Genomic DNA, 21,695 nt, shown 5'->3' with positions numbered 1-21,695 from the left:
GAACAGTTCAGGAATGTGACTTGCCATGTAAAAAAGCATTGAAAATGCAATCGGTCTGGCATTTGTTCGAGGTGGGAGCTATTGGTATTGTAAATGCCAATGTTTTTTACCTGTACAATAGATATGCCTTCTCACCCAAGTAAAATAAAGAACTCCGTCGTGTGTGTTTTTATGTAGTATTAACATAGTTATAAAAATAAAAAAATGTCCTTTCCATAATAAAACACAATCCAATCCAGACTGGCACAGTCTGAAGAAATTAAAATGTCTTCCTGGTATACAACACGGCCCACAAAAAACTTGACGTATTACAACATATGTTGATTGTTTTAATTATTGAATATGGTTTGGTTGTTGTTAATACTAGAATATATGCATCCAGTGTCTATAGTGCTGATATGCCAAGAGATCAGCTTCAAAGCACGTACATAGAAGAAGCAGCTATAAATACAAAGTAGACAAAGGTGCACAAAGGAGGACAACAAGGTATAATAACAGGTTCATGTGTGTAACTGACCCATTTTGTTTGTATTGTTTAGTTTTCGGCTCCTCAATTTGTCATATGTTTAGTAGTTATTGCCACAGATATTGTTCGCAGTAAAGCGCTCTCACCCACCCCCTTGGCCGTTCATGCTCTATTAAAGAAAAACTTCAAAATAAACATAGATGCACAGACAGACGCACACAAATGTGCCAGCACAGATACACAGAAACACACATACACAAAAGCACACACAGCCATGTACACATTTGGGAACACAGCCAGCTGTAGCCGCGTACAGAGATACATGCAAACACACAAGCATACATACACCTGCACATGCACACATTCATGCACACAGACATGCAGGAAGCAGCACATACATACAAAACGCAGACACATGCGCAACTAGACATGCATACAAGCAAGCATGCACATACATATACAGCATTACCAAGCGGAGATACATCTACACACTCACACTTGCATGCACATATACAAGCAAACACACACATGCAAGCACTCCTACATACCTACACACAAGTGAACACTCAGACATACACATGTATGCAAACATGCACTTGCACACATAAACACACACATAATTATCGTACCATCAAGTTTGTTGGGATATGATATGATACCGTACCAACTGTTGAGTTTGTATTTTCAGCAGAGCTCTGCAACTGGCTTTCATTTTTAAGGCAAAACACAGATAGGTATCAGGATGTATGTGACCTTTCCTTATACAGTTCCGAGTCTGCTGAAGTTCAGTTGAAGACAGCAGCCTTGCAGCCCTGTTGCTGCCAGAAGGGCTGGGTTCTCCAGGCTCTGGCTTTGCCATCTTGCTCAAGCATGGACATAAATATACGCACACTCACATACATGCACATGCACCCTTGCAGTTCTACACAGTTACCCACACATGCACGCTCAGACACATACACACAACAAAGCACGATCACACTAGCACATATGCATGCTCATGCATGTATGTACAGACATACACACAGACAAGCATGCACATACATATATACACATCCACACACAGAAGCACAATCAAACACACATTAACAGACAACATGCATGCGCATACAGAGATTCAGACTTGTATGTTAGGTACTGCTTCTTGTTGCATCATTCTTATGCCTAAACCTTTGCAGGTAAATAATGTTTCATCCTGTTGCTAAATAAGTCTTCTCTAGTTATCTGGTGATGTCGCCCGTGAAGAGTTAATATTTAAGGCAGCATCTGTAAAAATGATCACTAACTGCTAGATTAATGGAGGGGTTGGCAGGACTTGCATATGAAGGTTTCGACCACTGGGGATGGTGGACACTGAGTGATGGACATGGTGTGGGCGCTGGTCTGCTTCTCATAATACAAAGAGCCGCTTGGAAGTAGAAGTGCATGTCCAGCTTGTGGGCCTCCTCCCAACACTTTCCAACGAAGAACGAAAACAATACCTAACCTACCACAAGCACAGTCAGAAACAGAAAAAAACAAGCACAAAAAAAAGTAAAAAACCTGCTGCATCATACTGTTGCCTCTCTCCTCCATAAACTTAGCAGATGCTTTAGTCCCCGGGCCAAAGCATCTGCCCGAATTAGGCATTAGCAGCCCTCCTGACGGCAAGAAAAGACGCGAAGATGAAGCACAGCTGCTGAAGCGAAATAAAAGCAATAATTTAAAAAGAAAATTCTCCCAAACCACAACATAAAGGGACTAGGCAAAGACAATGTAAGGAAGGACAAGGAGGGGAGGAGAAGAAATAGCATCCGCATCACAGAGGACATCCACTAATTAAGGGAAATTAATATATAGTTAAGTAGTGTTCCTAAGCTCCAAACGGAAGTGATGTATCAGGAGCACGAACCAATAAGGAGGCAGCAAAGAATAGCTGTACTGGAGTAAGCAGCAGGCGGGATTACACTCAGTATAGTGAATGCAGCAGGTCTTGCAGACAGCGCAGGCGTGCTGCCTAGGCTTGATCTAAAAATGAATGTGTTTACAAAACTTGATTAAGTGTTTCTGGAAATGTCAAATGATAAAAGTTAGAATCATGGCTGACCATGTGATAGTCAGGAGAGAGATGAGGGTAGAATGTAGCAGACTTGCATGGTTCAGAATTTTTAAGGGACTTCAGATATCCTTTTCCATCACTATCTGTTCCATCCAAAAGTCATATTTTTTGATGCCCTCACAGAACATATCTAATGTTTGGAACACCTCTTTCTCCATGTAGAGACAGCAGCACAACACACTTCCGGAAGTTATGTTTGCACCCACCAGTAACTGGGCAAGGAGATGAATCTTTGCGCATCTCGGTTCTGTACCAAATAGATTGATGTCAAATCGGTAAGCATTGTCCCCAAAGGGCACCTTGAATGGGTGGGAACCCAGGCTTAGAAAATTTGGCTCATCTGTGCTGTCAGCCATCCAGCTGACAACTTTGGCTCGTAAATAGTCCAGGTTGGATGTGATCGGGAGAACCGGCAGCCAGCCTTGGATTAGCATCTTCGCTGGCAGAAGCTTCTCTATCACCTTTTCGTTAGTGTAAATCCTCCTCACATCCTCGAGCTCCAAAGCCACAGGTGGTTGGAAGCGTTGTCCCTCCTTCTCCAGTTTGGTGATGAAATGATAGACCGTCTTCTCAATTTCCTCAACCTTGAAGATCAGTGACAGAGCAGCCTGCAAACATATAGGGAGATCATTACTACAACATCAGGGAAACCATTACTACAAACAACATCAGGAAGACCATTACGACAACATAAGGGAGGCCATTGCTACAACATCAGGGAGACCATTACGACAAACGATACCAGGGAGAACAATACTACAACATCAGGGAGACCGTTACTACAACACCAGGGACACCATTACTATAACATTCTTTGTTTGACACTAAGTGCTAAATAAATATGGGTAAATATAGATAAAATGAGCAAAAAATAAATATGGATAAATACAGAGGGGAATGTCAACAAAATAAATATCATAAAACTAGAAGCCCTTAATATAAATGAGTTCAATTCTTATTCCCATACAAATATGCATAAATGTTTATATCTTTGGGAATTTACATCACACATATGCAGTGTTACAGTTGTCTTACAATGTTTAGAACACTTTCACCATAGATCTTGGAAGGGCGAGATTTTGATCGATACCTTATCACTATTGATCTAAACCCCGATCTGGTCGACTGAACCTTTGTTGCCTGTCATTGAAGGAAGAAAGTGCCTCTGTTACCAAGCTAGTTCACCCAATAAAGGACCCCGCTCCAAAAGATCACAAACAACTTCTAGCTTTCAAAAGTTTATTGTAAGGATAGGATAAGCTGCAAATACAGACATCTCAGAATGAGATTCACGAGATACACAGGTCCAACTACATACATGTGCTCTCTGAAAGCCCTCAGACGAGCAACGGAAATTACCAGCACAAGTTCTAAGAATAATAAAGCTATCAGCATTGACGCATATCTCTCCTTCATTTAAGTTGGAGGAAAACACACAGGTTAGGCTGTCCCTACCCTGCTCTAGATGGTATCCCTACTTAACCAAGTCTCAACCTAACAAAGGTGTCAGCAGTAAATGACCCCCAAGGGAAGTCACTCACTCTTAGTCTCTTGGTGAAAACCTATAGTTCTCCAGTCATGACCCCTCTCTGCCTACCCATCCGCTCTCTAAAGGGTCCTCAGGCATCTGCTCTAACTCCACCCAGGGGTGCTGTCCCTAATACAAAACAGTCAACAACATTTGAGACGCCCCTCATGAGACGCCCCTCACGTGGTGTATCTTCTGGCTTTTTCCATGCTGCTTTGTATTGGGCCTCATACGTTGGAGTTGACCTTGCTTCTCAGACTCTTCTCCGGCCCGCTGATACCCCTTAAAACATTCCGGAACCCTCCTCCATGTCTGGGCCGTCTACTGAACAGACCTCTATTCATATTATTTATAATCGGATCCTCCCTTTCTCTTGCAGACAGACATCTGCAGCCAAGAACCCAACTCTCATAGACTTCCAAAAAGGTTCGCAACATTTCTCGGCCCAGACATGTACGTGTAAATCAATGTTAAAACATTTCAGGCCTACAGCATTTCTCATAATGATTATAGCATTCAACTTCTTCATTAATTAAGCATGTTAATACTCTTATTCTATTATTCAGTAAACACATCTATAAATCATGGCTCATTAATGCAATGACCAAAACATTAGTTCATCTATGTCGTGAAAAGAAACACCTTCCCCTTCCCTTCTAGCTCTGGCCCTGAGGCCTACCACATTCTGCGTTTAACCACATGCCATCTTACATTTTAGCAGCTACACGACATGGATTCAGGAATAATCACATCTAATAAAATCATATAGTGTCACACATTTCTGTATTAGTTCCACTTCTACTTAAATCTCTACATTAGCTATACATTCAGAATATAATTGCAGATACTACTAGCACTCATGGCATTTCTCCTCATGATTTGTGCTTACTACAGGTAAGTGTGATGCACTCATACATTTAGGTCAGTTTGCGCTCTCTCAGTTCCCCCCTTTGATGACCTCTCGGGGTCATCACTAACATTTAAACTGCAGTTATTGCTAGCATAACTTGTCTCTGCGTTTCCAGAGCCCTCAGACTCCTGTACTGATTATCTTGTATGGCAGCCAATCTCTGCAGCTGCTCTCTTTGGGCCCTTTCTGACCTTCTTGCTCTGTACCATTTGAATACCCTCACCAATCCCCACAATATGATCCCACAGATCAATATTATGATGATAGGTTTTAGTATATACCACACAAAGCTTTTGCCTAAGGTGGAGATCCACCCTCCAACTTCACTCATTCCGTGGCCCACCTTTTCCCAGACATTTTCTCTACTCAAGTCTTCGATCTCCTTGTGAATATCAGTTATGTTCCTAATAACTTTCTCAAGGGGCTTCGAATTGTCTGGAATGTAAGTACAACATTCCTGGACCTTCAAAGCCTTACAGACTCCGCCCTCTTTTGCTAGTAGGACGTCTAACGCAAGACGGTTCTGAAGAACCATAGCCCTTATCGATTGCATCTCTCCTTCTACCAGCATTAAGGACTGAGCAGTGCTGGCAGACAACCTGTCGACGACTGTTGCCAGTCGTCTAATTTTAACATCATTAAGGATTAGTCCCAAAAGAGGGAACATAGCTCCAAAGACATCTCCAACCATTTCTGCATCTCCTATATCTCTCCTTCCCCTCGATGATGTCTTGCCCTCGATGATCACTAAGTCTTGTGCATGATATATTTTGGGGAAGACAATTGCTAGGTAACATGATCCATACCAGTTGTCAGGTAGTCTCACGTAGGCATTTCTTCCACATACAAAATACACATTTGGAATCACTTGCATTCCCTTCAGGAAATCTTTAGTATAGTACTCTATATTGAAAGCATGTTCACAACTGACTTCTCCCACGTATACATTTTCGTAATACGTTTTGGCTCGGTGAAGACATAGCTTTCCTCTCTGCGTCTTATCTAAAGCTATTGGACCACTACTACCCTTTCTCTTGTGTGCCTTCTCTTCCTCGGTCCAATCTGTTTTCCATTGTCCTGATTTTTTCAAAATCTTTTGTCTCCTGTAACGATCATCCACCTGCCCTATGAACTTCTTCTCGACTTCTGACACTTTGCATGTCAGGTTATTTCTACGGGCATGTGAAGTATCTAAGGTAATCCAAGGAATGAAGAACTTGGCCAGTCTGTCTTCACTCTTCCAGTAGTCCCATTTGTTCATCTGCTTATAATTTGGGACTTCTGGCAACACTGAATCATAGTTGGAGAAATAGTATTCAAAACTATCTCTCTCATAAAATATACTAAGCAATAAGCTACATGTAATGCCATATGTCAGCGGGAGGTGATGATATCTAATGCCTTCATCTACAGACGCCGGCAACTGCATGCAGACGTAACAATCCTTAACCTCCATGGCATCCACGTATTCATATAAGAGTTTGGCATAAGCATTTGACCTAAAGTCTCCTTGGGACTCATCTACGTGTAACCTGCGGGCTTCTGCAGCTAATAACGCTTTCTCTTGAGTGTTTTCCCTTTTCTCACCAGCAACAGTGGGTGTAAGCGTTTCTACAGATTTCACATCAGTTACATTCGCCTCTTCCTCATGTCCCTTTACATAAGAAATTGTTACCACTAAAGCTATTAATATTATCACTCCTACTATTAGTGTACCTATTATACATTTAGCTCTGCGGTTCTGGGTGCCGGCTTCCATTTCGTCAGACAATATGGCTCTCTCTTATCTTGGCACAAAGTTCCTTTCTTCACGTTCCTTTACAGTCTCTTTTTACTCCTTTTGTCTTTAGAATCCACACAACTGGAAGCTGACAACCTTTTTCGCAAAAGTCCTTTAACAGTTCAATAAAGACAACCCTAGCCCTTCTCCATCAACTCAAGGGAAGTTCCCTAATATTCTCTGCTTCCTGGGCGCTAGGTAATCTTCTTTTTCTGCTCGCTTTATTTACAAAGTCCTTTAAGCATCTACTATCAGGTTTGTGCCTGCAGCTTCGATAGCAAAGTTCAGTATTTCCAAACGAAGATTGTGCTCTTCATGGGCTGTTATCGTTGTACCAAAGTCGGGGAATTGCAATTCTGAAAGAAACATGTGTTTTAACTTGCTGAGGCGGGGAGGTCTGGGGAGCATGAATGTTAGTGACCCTTCTTGTTCGACTCCGGGTACCAACAGTCGTATTTCCACGGTGACGATGGGCTCAGAACTGGACACCACCACCGCTCGAATCCTCCCTGTCTCCTGTTTCAAAGACATTTGTCGCCAGATATGTCCACTCAGGGGTGGAGTATCTTCTGCTAGGCACACGCACTCTTCTTGACCTTCTTCGGTCCGGTACTTCAGCGCCCTGAGCACCTTCTTCCGGGTCTGAGTCTTCTGATATCGGAGGGAGGGTTATCTCTGGAGTTGACCTCAGGCTAGAGCTCCTTCTTTGCGGCCAATTAGCTTCTCCACGTGCCCTTCTACTCCTTCTCCTTCTTGTTTGCTCTCGCTCTCTGTCAGACCTGTCAGTGTCTGACTCGTACTCCCAGCTACTTTCTCCTTCTGTAGCGTCGTCTGTTTCGCTGTTGTACTGACCGTCCTCAGCTTGGTCAGACTCGTTCCCTGCTTCCGCTGGCACCTCTACAGCTTGGCTAGCCCCCTCTATGGCTTCTCGGTCCTCTGCTGGACGTCTATCCGAGAGAGGAGCTGTTTCTTCTCGAGGTGCTGGAACCCTTCGCGTATGTGACGCGTGGATCCAATTGGGCAGGCCTCCCACCTTCACAGCCGTATTCGCGATCAGGATGATCTGGAAGGGCCCACGCCAACGAACATCCAAGCAGCTTCTTCTCACATGTTTTTTCACCAGGACCCAGTCCCCAGGATACAGGTCATGGCACGGGCCCTGGCACGATGGAACCTCGGCAGCCTGCACCTGAAGGGACACAGAATGAATGGCGTCAGACAGCCCCTTACAATAGTCCAGGATCATATCATCTGTGATATTTAACAGTGCAGTAGTTGGGACAGATGGCAGCCTCATTGCTCTCCCCATTAACACCTCATGTGGTGACAACCCCGTTCTTCTGTCTGGGGTACTACGAAGGCTCATGAGGACCAATGGCAGGGCGTCAGGCCAACTCAGGGTCGTTGAGGAACACACTTTTGCAATTCTGGCTTTGATCGTGCCATTGATCTGCTCCACAATTCCTGAGGCTTCTGGTCGGTAACTGCAATGCAATTTCTGATCTATGTTCAGAGCCGCACAAATCATCTTCACAAGCTCGCTGTTGAAATGCGTTCCCCTATCTGATTCCAAAGAGGCCGGCACCCCGAAGCGCGGAATGAGTTCCCTAAGCAGTAACTTGGCCACTGTGAGGGTGTCGCACCTACGTGTAGGGTATGCCTCAACCCATCTGGAGAATACACAAACAACCACCAAGACATAGCGGAGGCGGTTGCACCTCGGCATTTCAATGAAATCTATCTGCATTCGATTGAATGGACCTCCAGACCTTCCTATGTGGCTTAGTGCAACTGGTGTTCTTTTCCCTACGTTCAGCTGCTGACAGGTCACACAACGCTGGCACACTGCTTCTGCTGCTATTCTAAACTTAGGATTGTACCAGGTCTGTCTAAACACTCTCAGCATAGCGTCTCTCCCTAGGTGTACGGGACCATGTATGTGTCTGGCCATTGGGCTCACCATCTCATTGGGCAATACTGCTCTGCCATCTGCTGAGACCCAAAAATGGGACTCACCCACTACACATCCTGCCTTTTCCCATGTTTCTTTTTCAAAATCAGGAGCATTTTCTTGCATGTTTGCCAGTTCATCCCAAGTATCAACAGTTTCCAATATCATGGCTAATTCAGTCCTTACATTTATTCCACCCACTTCCACCTCTGTGAAAGAGTACCCTTGTTCTGCGCAATACCGCGCGACTTCGTCGGCATATCTATTGCCTTTCGAGACGAAGTCCTCATTTCTGGTATGTGCGGTGCACTTTACAACTGCGATACCTGCTGGACATTGCAACGCCTCTAACAACAGGCGCACAAACTCTCCATTGCGAATGGGAGAGCCTGAAGAGGTCATGAACCCTCTTTGAGACCATAACTGCCCGTAATCATGAACCACCCCATAACCATATTGGCTGTCGGTGTATATGGTGACTCGAATTTGATTGCTTGCCAAGCAAGCACGTGTCAAGGCAATAATCTCGGCTACCTGAGCGGAGTGTACTCCTTCCAGGCACCCAGCTTCCACAACTCCAGTAATTGTACAAACAGCGTAAGCTGCTCTCAACTGCCCAACTTCGTCTCTTACACATGAGCCATCGACAAAGAAAATTTCGTCTGGGTCGGTCAGTGGCTCATCTACGATGTCGGGTCTGGGTTTGGTGCATAGTTCAGTCACATCGAGGCAGTCATGGTCTGTACATTCATCATCATCCTCGATATCATTTGGGAGTGGCATCAAGGTGGCAGGGTTCAAAACAGAGCATCTCCTGAGGGTCACATTCTCTGCAGCAAGAATAACTTGCTCATAGCGCGTGAGCCTGCTGTTGGTCAGATGCTGTGTTTTGGTCCTGGTCATCAACAGTTCAACAGAATGGGGCACGCACACCTCTAACGGGTGCCCCATGACGATATTTTCACATCTCTCAATGCTGACACCCGTTGCAGCAACGGATTTGAGACATCCGGGCAACGCTGCGGCTACTGGGTCTAAAGTAGCCGAGAAATAAGCAACTGGTCTACGGGCATTCCCATGGATTTGGACTAACACAGACAACGCGCAACCTTCTCTCTCACAACAGTAAAGCAAAAATGGTTTATTGTAATCAGGCATTCCCAATGCCGGAGCACGACACAGGTCCTCTCGCAGCTGTAAGAATGCCATCAAACAGTCTTTGTCCCATGGTACCGGATCGCTCACCTCCTTATGCGTCAGTTTTTGCAAGGGCTTTGCTTTCAGTGAAAAGTTCGCGATCCACTGTCGGCAATAACCCACCATCCCTAGGAACATCCTGACCTCTCTCTGTGTCTTAGGCGCATTCATTTTCATGATCGCCTCTATCCTGTCTGGTGAAACCTTTCGTTTGCCTTTCTCTATTCTGTGTCCCAAGTACTGCACTTCTGTCAGGCAGTACTGCAACTTTCCCGGGGACACCTTGTGCCCATTGGCAGCTAGGTGATTTAACAAAGCAATGGAGTCCTCCCTGCAAGCTTCTTCTGTTTCTGACGCCACGAGGAGGTCGTCTATGTACTGGACCAGAACTGACTTCTGGGGCAGCACTAGACTTTCAAGATTTTTCTTCAAAAGCTGGTTAAAGATCGATGGGCTCTCTGTATACCCCTGAGGAATACGACACCATGTTAGGACGCGACCTTCCAGCTTAAATGCGAAAAGAAAATGGCTTTCTTCGTCCAGAGGGATCGAAAAGAAAGCCTGACAAAGATCAATCACAGTGAACCACTCAGCTTGGAATGGAATCTGAAACAGTATCACTGATGGATTCGGTACCACTGGACAACACGAAACGACTATGTTATTAATCTTTCGAAGGTCCTGTACTATCCGGAATTTCCCATTTGGTTTCTGCAGACCCATAATCGGGGAGTTGCATGGACTACCCACGATTTCTTTCAGTATTCCCTGTTTAATCATGGACTCGATCACGGGTTTTATGCCTGCAATCGTTTCTGGAGTCAATTTATATTGGGGTGTTCTTGGGAACTCAGCATGCGGTTTCACTACAATTTTCACTGGCTCCACCCCTTTGACCAATCCAATCTCTTCCCCAGTGAAGTCCCATACTTCTGGTGCCACTGTCTCTCTCAAGTCCCAGGGGAGCTCATCTACTGTCAAAGTAGGGTACAGCTCCACGCATATTCTTGAGTTTGCAACTTTGAAGTCTGCGTCATCATCATTGGTCAATACCTCCACTCCCTGAGGTGTACAGTATATTGTACAATTCAATTTACACAACAGGTCTCTGCCTAGCAGACACACAGGACTTGAATCGCAAACCACAAACTGGTGCTCATCGCTGTACTTCCCTATTTTCACCTGTACTGGTTCTGTCAATTGGCTGGTTATTCTCCTGTTTGCGACCCCCACCACTTGTATGGTCTCTCCAGACATGGGCAGGTCTGGAACTGCAGCTGATCTGATCGTGGATCTAGTGGCTCCTGTGTCCACCAGAAATGTCGTGGGGCACCCTGCTACTTCTGCTTCGACATAGGGTCCCCTCTGGTCCACCTCCAAGGCTGCCCCGAGGGTGCAGTCTTCTCTTTCCACTCTCTGTCCGGTTAATGGGTCCACATAATAGCACTCTTCTCCTTCTACAAACAGGGGCATCTGTCTATAGGTCTTACCCATATTCCCTACTCGGGGAGGTTGCGGGAACTGGGCTCGGGGAGGAGCCCCCCCCCCTTTTAGCACCTTTCCCTGGTATGGCGTCACCCCTCTCGTAGGCGCTCTCTGGACCTCTTCCTCCTCTTCCTCTTGTTCTCCTATCTCTACGTTGTAGGGACACTCGCGTTTCCAATGCCCCACCTCGTTACACTGGTGGCACCTAGTCGTTTTCTTCAAGGCAGCTATGTCTATTCTGGGTCTAAAGGTGGAACTCTCCTCATTGCCCTTGTTCTGACTGTACTGCTTCTTTCCTCCCGTACCTGTTCCTTGCTGCTGTTGCTGCTGTCCCCCCTTCCCTGCTGCCTGCATCTGTACCACCATCAATTTTTCTTTTAGTTTCTTAGCCTTGGAGTCTATCTCATCACAGCAGTACCTAGCATATCTCAGTATTTCGTCTAGGGGTCTATTCTGCCAACAAATCAAGTGTTGCTGAATCATTAAACTAATATCCGGTCTCAGTCCCAGGACGAACTTGGACACAAATTGCCCTATGTCTTTTGGATCCATTACATCCAAGCCGCTATACTGTTTAAACGCCTTCAGCAATCTCTCATAATATTCGTGGACTGTCTCTTTGGGTTCCTGTCTGGTTCGGTCTATTTTGACCCAATCTATGTCTTGCATTGGCACTTTCTCTTTCAGCCAAGTCATCACTCTCTCAAATTTTGCCATCACAATCTCGGACGGCCCATTAGTCTTAGCATCTCTCTCCGGCTCCGTTGTGGGCCACTCAGCGCTAACCTTGCATGCTGTCCACAGATCTCCTGGTACTACAATGTCAAACAGCGTGTTCAGATCTATCCATAGGACCTTTGAGATTTTTACAAATCTCTCAACTTGCTTGTACCACTCCACTGGGCTTTCCCGCAATTTAGGGAAGGAGGTGGTAAAAGCAGCTAAATCTCCCCTACTCCAAGGGACATGTACATAATTCCCATTAGCGACTTCACGCAAAGGGTATGCTTCTATTCCCTGCAGCCTTCCTGGTGTCGTACCAAGCGTGCTTCTCCTGACGGTCCCTTTCTTGGACCACCTCTCTTCCCACTTATCTAGTGCCCTCCATGTCCTTATTCCAGTGATCAGTTCCCTTATGTGCGTTTTCAGCCCGATCGTTCTCCTCTCATCTAGGTCTCGATCTGTATAATGTAGCCTGTGGTTACCCTGTAATGCTTTGGTTCTTGACAGGTCCACCATATATTTGCCTGCTAGTTCGACTAACTTCTCATGGATTGCTCTCGCTTTTCGAGTGATGTCCTTTGCCATATACAGTATTTCATCCTGCTCATACATTTCCATTCTTTCTAAAGGCAGGGTACCATCTATCATGTCATCCAGGTCTGACCTTAAGCTGGCGACATCGAGTCTCTTAGCTTTTATCTCAGCTCGCAATATGTCTTTCGAAGGGGCTCACTAGTCTCCCTACCATCCCAACTCCGAGCTCTACGTTTGGGCTCGGGAGAGTTAATGAGTGCTCTCCCTTGCTCCCATCTCTCCAGGTCCCATGCTCGGCCATCCGATCTTGGAAGGTGATGGAACACGGGCCTGTTACCCCCACTCTTGCTCTGCCCACTCTCTCCTGCTTCTCTCCTTTCGCCGTACGCCTCTCTGTTATTTTCCCTCTGGTCGCTACTCTCCCTTTGCCTAGTATCGCTCAGTATCCGATACGATCCTTCCTGGTTCCCCATATTCCCTGGGCTGCGCTCATTTCCGTCATCACAGGGACTATGGTGCGACCTCTCACAACTCCCATTCTGTTCTCTGGTGCCGGGCACACAGTGTGGACACTTAAAGCTGTTTCTGTACTCTTGCGCTCTCCTCTCCCCTTCACTGAGTATTGGGCACGCCACCCCTCCACTCCCGGGGCCCCCGTTTTCCAGGTCTGTTCTATTCCCACTCCGGGCCCAATGGGTGACTCCCCTACTATCTCTCTCTCTCCAGTCCCACTCCGGGCTGCTCTCCCCAGCCCCGCAGTGAGTCCGAGCTCTGCTGTCCTGACTTTCCCTTTCAGCTTCTGCAGCTATGATGCTCTTGTGAGCCTCCACTGCCTCATCCCACTTCTTCATGTACTCATTTAGCTCTTGAAAGGATTTTCGTCCAGATCCCCTCAGATCCACTGGCCATCTAGGGCCCCCAGGATCCCCTCCTGGATCCCCTGCTGTGTGCATCGGGGTGCTCCACTCTCTGGGTATCGGCATCTGACTTGGGGAATTGATCGTATCGTTCCTCCTTGCCGTCCCTGCTCTTTCTCCGTCCTTCCGTACCCGTTCTTCCCCTCTTGCTCTCTCTTGGTCATATATCGATATTATAGGACCTATGGTAACAGGTACCTGTAGTGCATCTGGTAATGCGTAGGATGTGGCGCTCTCCGTTTCCGGCGCTCTTTGTACCACAAACCTCCCGACTACCTGTTGCACCTGACTAGGCTGGGACAGCTCTTTCTTTGCCTCAGGATCCCACTCTGAACTGGGAAGCGGTCCATGCTCTCCTGCATTGCCCCCCTTTTCTCTTTCACTATGCTCGACCTCTCCCCCTGCTCTATTATACGGGGGTGGCCTGTCTGTCAATAATCTGTTTATCAGGCTGTCCTCTGTTTCGCTCTCATCATCTTCTTCTAGGGGGCTTTTATTTCCGGGCACCTCTAACACTGGGTACAGTTTATTTACTTCCATGTTATGCACTCTCCATCTTTTAGCATCCGCATCCCACCTGGCATCCTGCACTGCCCTTACCGATCGTTTCACCCTTTCTTGTCGTCTGTTCATATTTTTTTCATGCGCTGCCCTAATCCATGCATCAAGGGCTTCAAACTGGGTCGGTCTAGGCAAGGGTCTCATTGAGGTCATGACTGATTTTAATCGATGTAACACCTCTAATCTGAACGTCCCGTACTTCGGGAACGTCAGTTCCTCATTTCCTTCCGTAATCTTACTCCACTCTGATATCCAAAGGATCGTATGCAGCCCAACATTCACTGCCATGTAACGAGCCGGCGTACCCTTCGGCGGGGCTTCTTCCCCTTCATACGATCCCCGCTTCTCTTTTTTAAACGCCGCTCTCAGCCATTTAAAACACTTCATAATTATGCGCACAATATCCAGCCTCGCTACTCTGTTTACTTCCTGATGACAATCCACCAATCCTGTCGCGGCTTTGCTAACTTGGCCTATCGCAGCGCGGTCTTTCTCCGGTCGGCCAATCACAGAGCGACACTTTCTGACGACTTTGCTAGCTGGCCTATCACAGCGCGGTCTTTCTCCGGTCAGCCAATCACTGCGCGACACTTCCTGACGTCACTTTTCTCCGCTTCGCAGCAGCACCCCTCCTTTCTCAACTCGTCTCCCGGTCATGCATGCGTCCCATTCATACACCGAAAAATGACTACTTCCGACCAAGCGGTCACTTCCCTCGACTGTACGTCCACAGTCTATATGTAATTGTCAACACAACTGACGAAATGTCTATCGTCTCTCTGATAGGTTGCTTACACACACAGTAACCTCCGACCAGCGTCCGTTACTCACGCACTCACTCTTACGTTCCCCCTATCTCGGTCTTTCGGGTGATCAATGGTACCTCATGACCCCCTTCACACTATTTGACAATTACTCTGGGTGTCCGATACACCCGAACCACTTAAGCTCTCCTTGAACTTAAGATTTCCACCGGTTGCGCGCGCTCACAACCTGTTCCACAGTCACTCTACAGACATTCCAACTCCGCCAGACATTACAACATAGATACAATACAAAAACACCGCAATCTAACACGCATGACATACTCACTCTCGACCGATACTGCTGCTTTTTCTGTCTCACGTCATCCGGATCTTCTTCGGCGGGCGGTTCTTCCGATCATCGATCTCTAGGGGCCTTGGGGTAAGCTAACCTGGCCTAGGTCACCGTCCTCAAGAAGGCAACCATCCTCTATAGCTACCAACTGGAAGGGCGAGATTTTGATCGATACCTTATCACTATTGATCTAAACCCCGATCTGGTCGACTGAACCTTTGTTGCCTGTCATTGAAGGAAGAAAGTGCCTCTGTTACCAAGCTAGTTCACCCAATAAAGGACCCCGCTCCAAAAGATCACAAACAACTTCTAGCTTTCAAAAGTTTATTGTAAGGATAGGATAAGCTGCAAATACAGACATCTCAGAATGAGATTCACGAGATACACAGGTCCAACTACATACATGTGCTCTCTGAAAGCCCTCAGACGAGCAACGGAAATTACCAGCACAAGTTCTAAGAATAATAAAGCTATCAGCATTGACGCATATCTCTCCTTCATTTAAGTTGGAGGAAAACACACAGGTTAGGCTGTCCCTACCCTGCTCTAGATGGTATCCCTACTTAACCAAGTCTCAACCTAACAAAGGTGTCAGCAGTAAATGACCCCCAAGGGAAGTCACTCACTCTTAGTCTCTTGGTGAAAACCTATAGTTCTCCAGTCATGACCCCTCTCTGCCTACCCATCCGCTCTCTAAAGGGTCCTCAGGCATCTGCTCTAACTCCACCCAGGGGTGCTGTCCCTAATACAAAACAGTCAACAACATTTGAGACGCCCCTCATGAGACGCCCCTCACGTGGTGTATCTTCTGGCTTTTTCCATGCTGCTTTGTATTGGGCCTCATACGTTGGAGTTGACCTTGCTTCTCAGACTCTTCTCCGGCCCGCTGATACCCCTTAAAACATTCCGGAACCCTCCTCCATGTCTGGGCCGTCTACTGAACAGACCTCTATTCATATTATTTATAATCGGATCCTCCCTTTCTCTTGCAGACAGACATCTGCAGCCAAGAACCCAACTCTCATAGACTTCCAAAAAGGTTCGCAACATTTCTCGGCCCAGACATGTACGTGTAAATCAATGTTAAAACATTTCAGGCCTACAGCATTTCTCATAATGATTATAGCATTCAACTTCTTCATTAATTAAGCATGTTAATACTCTTATTCTATTATTCAGTAAACACATCTATAAATCATGGCTCATTAATGCAATGACCAAAACATTAGTTCATCTATGTCGTGAAAAGAAACACCTTCCCCTTCCCTTCTAGCTCTGGCCCTGAGGCCTACCACATTCTGCGTTTAACCACATGCCATCTTACATTTTAGCAGCTACACGACATGGATTCAGGAATAATCACATCTAATAAAATCATATAGTGTCACACATTTCTGTATTAGTTCCACTTCTACTTAAATCTCTACATTAGCTATACATTCAGAATATAATTGCAGATACTACTAGCACTCATGGCATTTCTCCTCATGATTTGTGCTTACTACAGGTAAGTGTGATGCACTCATACATTTAGGTCAGTTTGCGCTCTCTCAATCTTAAAGGACACTGTGGAGAGGGAGATGTACGGATTATTTTATCATATTCAGAGGGTGGGACATCAGTATTACTTGGAAGCACAGTATAATAAAAAGGGTGCCGGGCAAAACTGTTCAACACAAGGTGCCTGCGTTGTTGATAATTCCGCAATTTAAAACCAATGTATTTCTTAATTTTTTAAAGTTTGTTGTGAAACCATTTGGGCCTAAGAAACAAGCAGCTTTTTAATTTATTTTAATGTCTATTCAAATGATTTTTATTGCCGTTTTCTAAGACTCAAACTTGGCCCAAGGACATTAGAGGGCTTTACTTTGAGAACTAAATTATGGAACACTTTTTAATTTTTATTATTACTATTCTTTTTTTATTGTTATTTTAAGCACAGTGATTTGCCCAAAATCATTCAATACTGCGTAGAAGTCAGGACTCAAACCTGGTTCCTTAAAAACTAAAGTTGGCAGCTCTGGCTGTGAAGCAACATCACCTCCCTGTTGAGGACCCAACATTAAATGCTTGTTTTTGTGGGAATACCTACTAAGAACAGCCCTTCACCCTAGAGGACTGAGTATTGCAATAGCTGGTGTCAGTCGCCACAGTGCAGGTGCTCCTGTCCCTGCGGTGGAAGCGTCATTGTCTTTGCAGTACAGACAGCTTCAATCTACTTTACTCGCTATTACATTCTCGCCTGCACGGCATGGGCATTAATTCACCAAGTAGCAGGGGTAGCGGAAGTGACATCACACACCATTTGAACTTTGCTTTGACTCAAACACACCTGCTTACAAATACACACATTCACACTCTCTCCCTCAGATAAACACTCAACCATGCATACAATATACAATTTAAAGCATTTTGTACTTACCTTAATTGCCAGATAGGGTCATATTCCAGCAAATGATGCTCAATTTTCTATCACACTAATAGTGAATAATGTTTTTCACTGTTAGTATAATAAAAAATGTGACAATAATACAGGGAAATAAGCTCCAGCCAAAGACCAGCAGGACGAGCTGCCACTGTGTTGCAGGCACTGATTCTGTCATTTGAGGCGCAAGGGGTTGCAAAGCCAGTGACAAGGGCCACACAGGCAAGCCAGGGGTCAAACCTATGACCGCTGGTGGCCCATGATTGACGTCCATGCTGCAGGGGAGCTACTCTTGCAACCGCAGAATACTCACTCAACTTGTAATAGGTAGGCAGCTACATGTGAGGTCTGGCCACAGTCTTAAGCGGTTGCCCAAAGACAGAGGTGGAGCTCTGCATTGCTCCCCAAAAAGGGCAATGTCCCAGCACTGCACGGGCGTGGTCAGGAGCTGTGAAACTGAGCAGGAGTCACTTCCCTGCCATCACTCCATGTAGTTACCTTCTGCCCACATGGGGGTGAGAAGAGAGGGATGACAAGAGCAAAATGATAGGTGAGGACTTGGGCAAGAGGAGTGGAGCATGAGGTTCTGGGAATGAGCGATGAGGAATGAAGAATAAGGATGATACATGAGGGCTGGTGGATAAGTGATCGAGGGATTAGGAGTGATTAATTAGGGAAGAGGCAGATGAGGAGTAACAGGTTAAACAAGCATTTGCAATGCAATAGGTCTCTCATTTGCGAAAGTTTCAGTTTTTGGCATTATAAATGACAATGCCTCCTGTTTATCTGTTTTGAAAATTAACACATATATAAAAGGCAATGTCATTTTAAATAGCAATTGTTCAAACTCTCATTAATGCGAGACCGATTGCATTGCAAAGAAGAGTCCACCATTGTCCTGGGATGCTTGAAAAGTGAAACCGCACATGGTGCGCTGAATGTTGCAGGTAAGCCCTACGTGCCTGCAGTAGGACAAAACTCATTAAAGAAAATAGTGCCTACAGACTAAATAAACAGTGGAGGCTGGCCCATTTAAATGCGGTGAGGCGGGGAGGGGTGGGAGGCCCTCGTCTGTCGACTTCCCACTCTGCTGCGCCCTGCTCTGCCCCACTGCGCATACCTGTGCCAGCCTCTGCTGTAAATAAAGCATCCCATGTAACAACAGAAGTAAAAGGGCCAGTCCTCATGGAAGGTTACAAATGAAGACAAGGCAGTACTAAGGCGGGACAAACAAGTCTATTAATTAATCAGAAGCCAGCATTTACAAAGGACAATAACACAAACCAATGAAAAATATGGGTGGAGAGTGGGCGGAGCTTCAAGTCCATACTCTAATGCTAGTAACAATTGGGGTCGGCTCTAATCAGTAAGGCTGAGCCAAATAGCTAAACAACAAAGGAGAGGTGCCAATACTGATACTTAATTTCCAGACAACTGAATTCCCAATGTAAAGATACCAAATCAATACAAGTGGATGCTAATTAATAGCTATTTATTTTGAAATTTGTTTATGCGCATTTTTTGAATTAATGCAGTAAAGACACAATTATATACCAACAATCAAGGTAAAGACACAACAGGTGGGATAAAAACCTCATACATACCGTCACTCATAATTCTTCAAACATATCGCAGTCAAACCTCTTACATTCCAACATTCAAACACTGTACTCCACACAAACTGGAGGATCAGTAAACCAGTTGGTGCAGTACTCGGTCTGCTTATACAATTCAAAAGAACTTTCCTAAGATTCTAAACAATACACTACATGTAATGCACTTTTAAATCATAACATTGAAATCACAATTATCAACTTTAAAGTGTAAAGATGTCAGTCAAGATGCGGAACCATTAGGCACCCAGACGCAAAGAAGCAGACCAACAGGCCTACGCGTTTCGAATCCTGGAAGGTGACAGGATTCTCCTCAGGGCCAAAAAGCTCTCTAAAAAAGAAGAAAAGAAACACAAGTCTAATCTCTAGTGTAAAAGAATCAAGACTCAAGAAGAGCGCTACTACACGATGGTACTCAGTCAGCTTACCAATTAATCTTTTTTCAACAGATGTCCTGTTTATATAGAAGATCTCCTGCAAAAAGGGTGAGGGAAGGAAAGGAAAAAAAGGAAAAAAAAGGGGGGGGGACAAGGTTTAATCAAAAAGGCACTCATTTAATGCCCTGGCGTGGTGCACAAAGGCAAAAAGTAGTGACTTACCTCTGAAAGAGAGCACCATACTCTAAGTTTGCTGTTGTGAGGTTCTTAACTGAAAGGAATTGATTTAGCATATTTGTGGAGCCTGTGGGTGCAAATAAAGTCACCGTAAGCATAATAATTAGCGGGGACCGGTCTACCACAGGAATGTCAGACACACGACTGGAAAACTACAGCTTACCGAATTGGGTGGTGAGCCACCATACAGGTAAGGGCAGTGTGGAGCCGAAGAGTCTGGCGTGGACCAAACACGGGATTACCCGAGCAGGAAGCTAAACGGAGAAACAAACCTGTTAGCAGCGTCCTAACAGCCAAAGTGGGGGATAAAACGGAGAATGATATCTCAAGGGCAGGGGACGCGACACTTACCGGTACTATACCGGGAAAAGACAGCCGAGTCCTAGATTCAATCAGGGTAAATCACGCTGCGTAGGCGTTCACGCAATAAGTTCTGGGTAATATAGTCTCGACGGCCATCGAGACTCAGGAAGCTGCGCACGCACCTCCTGGAGCGTGGGATCTTGGGTGATGTGGTCCCTAAGGTGGCGCTATGACAGGACTCTGGGCCGTGAGTAGGGAAATGACGGTGAGGGTGCACACCTCAAAAGGGAGGGACATAATATTTGGGCTAACTAACTGGATGAAAAGGGAGATGTAAGGCATATCTTAACCAAGGGCATAGTGAAAGTGCCATCAAAAGTCACACATTCGGGGGGGGGGGGGGGGGGGGGTTGGGAGCCGGGGAGTGTCGGATCTAATTTCAAGGCTGGGGCATGATTTGATATCAGAGTCACAATTATCTAGGGAGGTTGAGCGGACTGGCAGGTCTAAGCTAACGTTCTAGACACAAACAGGACTCTATAATTTATAGATCTCGGATAATTCATTTAGGCCTGATACAGCTGTATCAAACTTTACGATCAACAGTGCCTCTCTTTTGGATAGTTTAAGATCATGATCCCCTCCACGTGGGTCTTTTTCAACTTTGGAGATAACTGTCCATTTCAGGTCACTAATTTGATGTTTTAATCTTATCCAGTGATTCACAAGGGGTGCTGTTTCCACTTTATTTTTGATTCTGGATTTATGTTGGGAAACTCGTTGACGAATTTCCTGATTTGTCTTGCCAATGTACAGGAGCCCACATGGGCACAGTACTCCATACACGACATATTTTGATTTACAGTTGCTAAAGGCGTCGTGTTTCCATGAAATTCCTTTGTGTTGGAATAGTGCCCCTTCCATGGTGTATTCGCAACTTACAACTGTTCGTAGGTACACAGACATAATATCGACTCCAAAATATCGTTTGGACATAATATCGACTCCAAAATATCGTTTGGAGAAAATATCTACAGGACAGAATATCGACAGCCAAAATATCGTTTTTAAGGTAAGTGAAGTAATATCGTTTTTAAGGTAAGTGAAGTAATATCGTTTTTATTTTTAGGGTTCAGGGTCAGTTTTGGGTTTTTGGGTAAAGGGGTATTTTTAGGGTTCAGGGTTACTTTTGGGTTTTTGGGTAAAGGGGTATTTTTAGGGTTCAGGGTCAGTTTTGGGTTTCTGGGTAAAGGGGTATTTTTAGGGTTCAGGGTCAGTTTTCAGTTTTTGGGCAAAGGGGTATTTTTAGGGTTCAGGGTCAGTTTTTGGGTAAAGGGGTATTTTTAGGGTTCAGGGTCAGTTTTCAGTTTTTGGGTAAAGGGGTATTTTTAGGGTTCAGGGTCAGTTTTCAGTTTTTGGGTAAAGGGGTATTTTTAGGGTTCAGGGTCAGTTTTCAGTTTTTGGGTATTATTTTATTATATTTTATTACTAT

General features: G+C 45.3%; 1 protein-coding gene across 1 annotated transcript in view; it reads right to left on the bottom strand.

Annotated features, from left to right (window-relative positions):
- Positions 1 to 318: 318 nt before the first annotated feature.
- Positions 319 to 21,695, bottom strand: part of LOC144799729 (histidine N-acetyltransferase-like) — a 39,965-nt gene continuing 18,588 nt past the window's right edge. Inside the window, exon 3 of the mRNA XM_078671245.1 lies at positions 319 to 3,172. Within this exon, the coding sequence (XP_078527371.1) occupies positions 2,624 to 3,172 (549 nt within the window). The 3' untranslated portion in view covers positions 319 to 2,623. The remainder of the gene's footprint in view (positions 3,173 to 21,695) is intronic.

The sequence above is a fragment of the Lissotriton helveticus genome, chromosome 12 (genome assembly GCF_964261635.1).
Source record: "Lissotriton helveticus chromosome 12, aLisHel1.1, whole genome shotgun sequence".
NCBI classification, from domain to species: Eukaryota; Metazoa; Chordata; class Amphibia; order Caudata; family Salamandridae; genus Lissotriton; species Lissotriton helveticus.
This window is presented reverse-complemented; position numbering and strand designations above follow the sequence as displayed.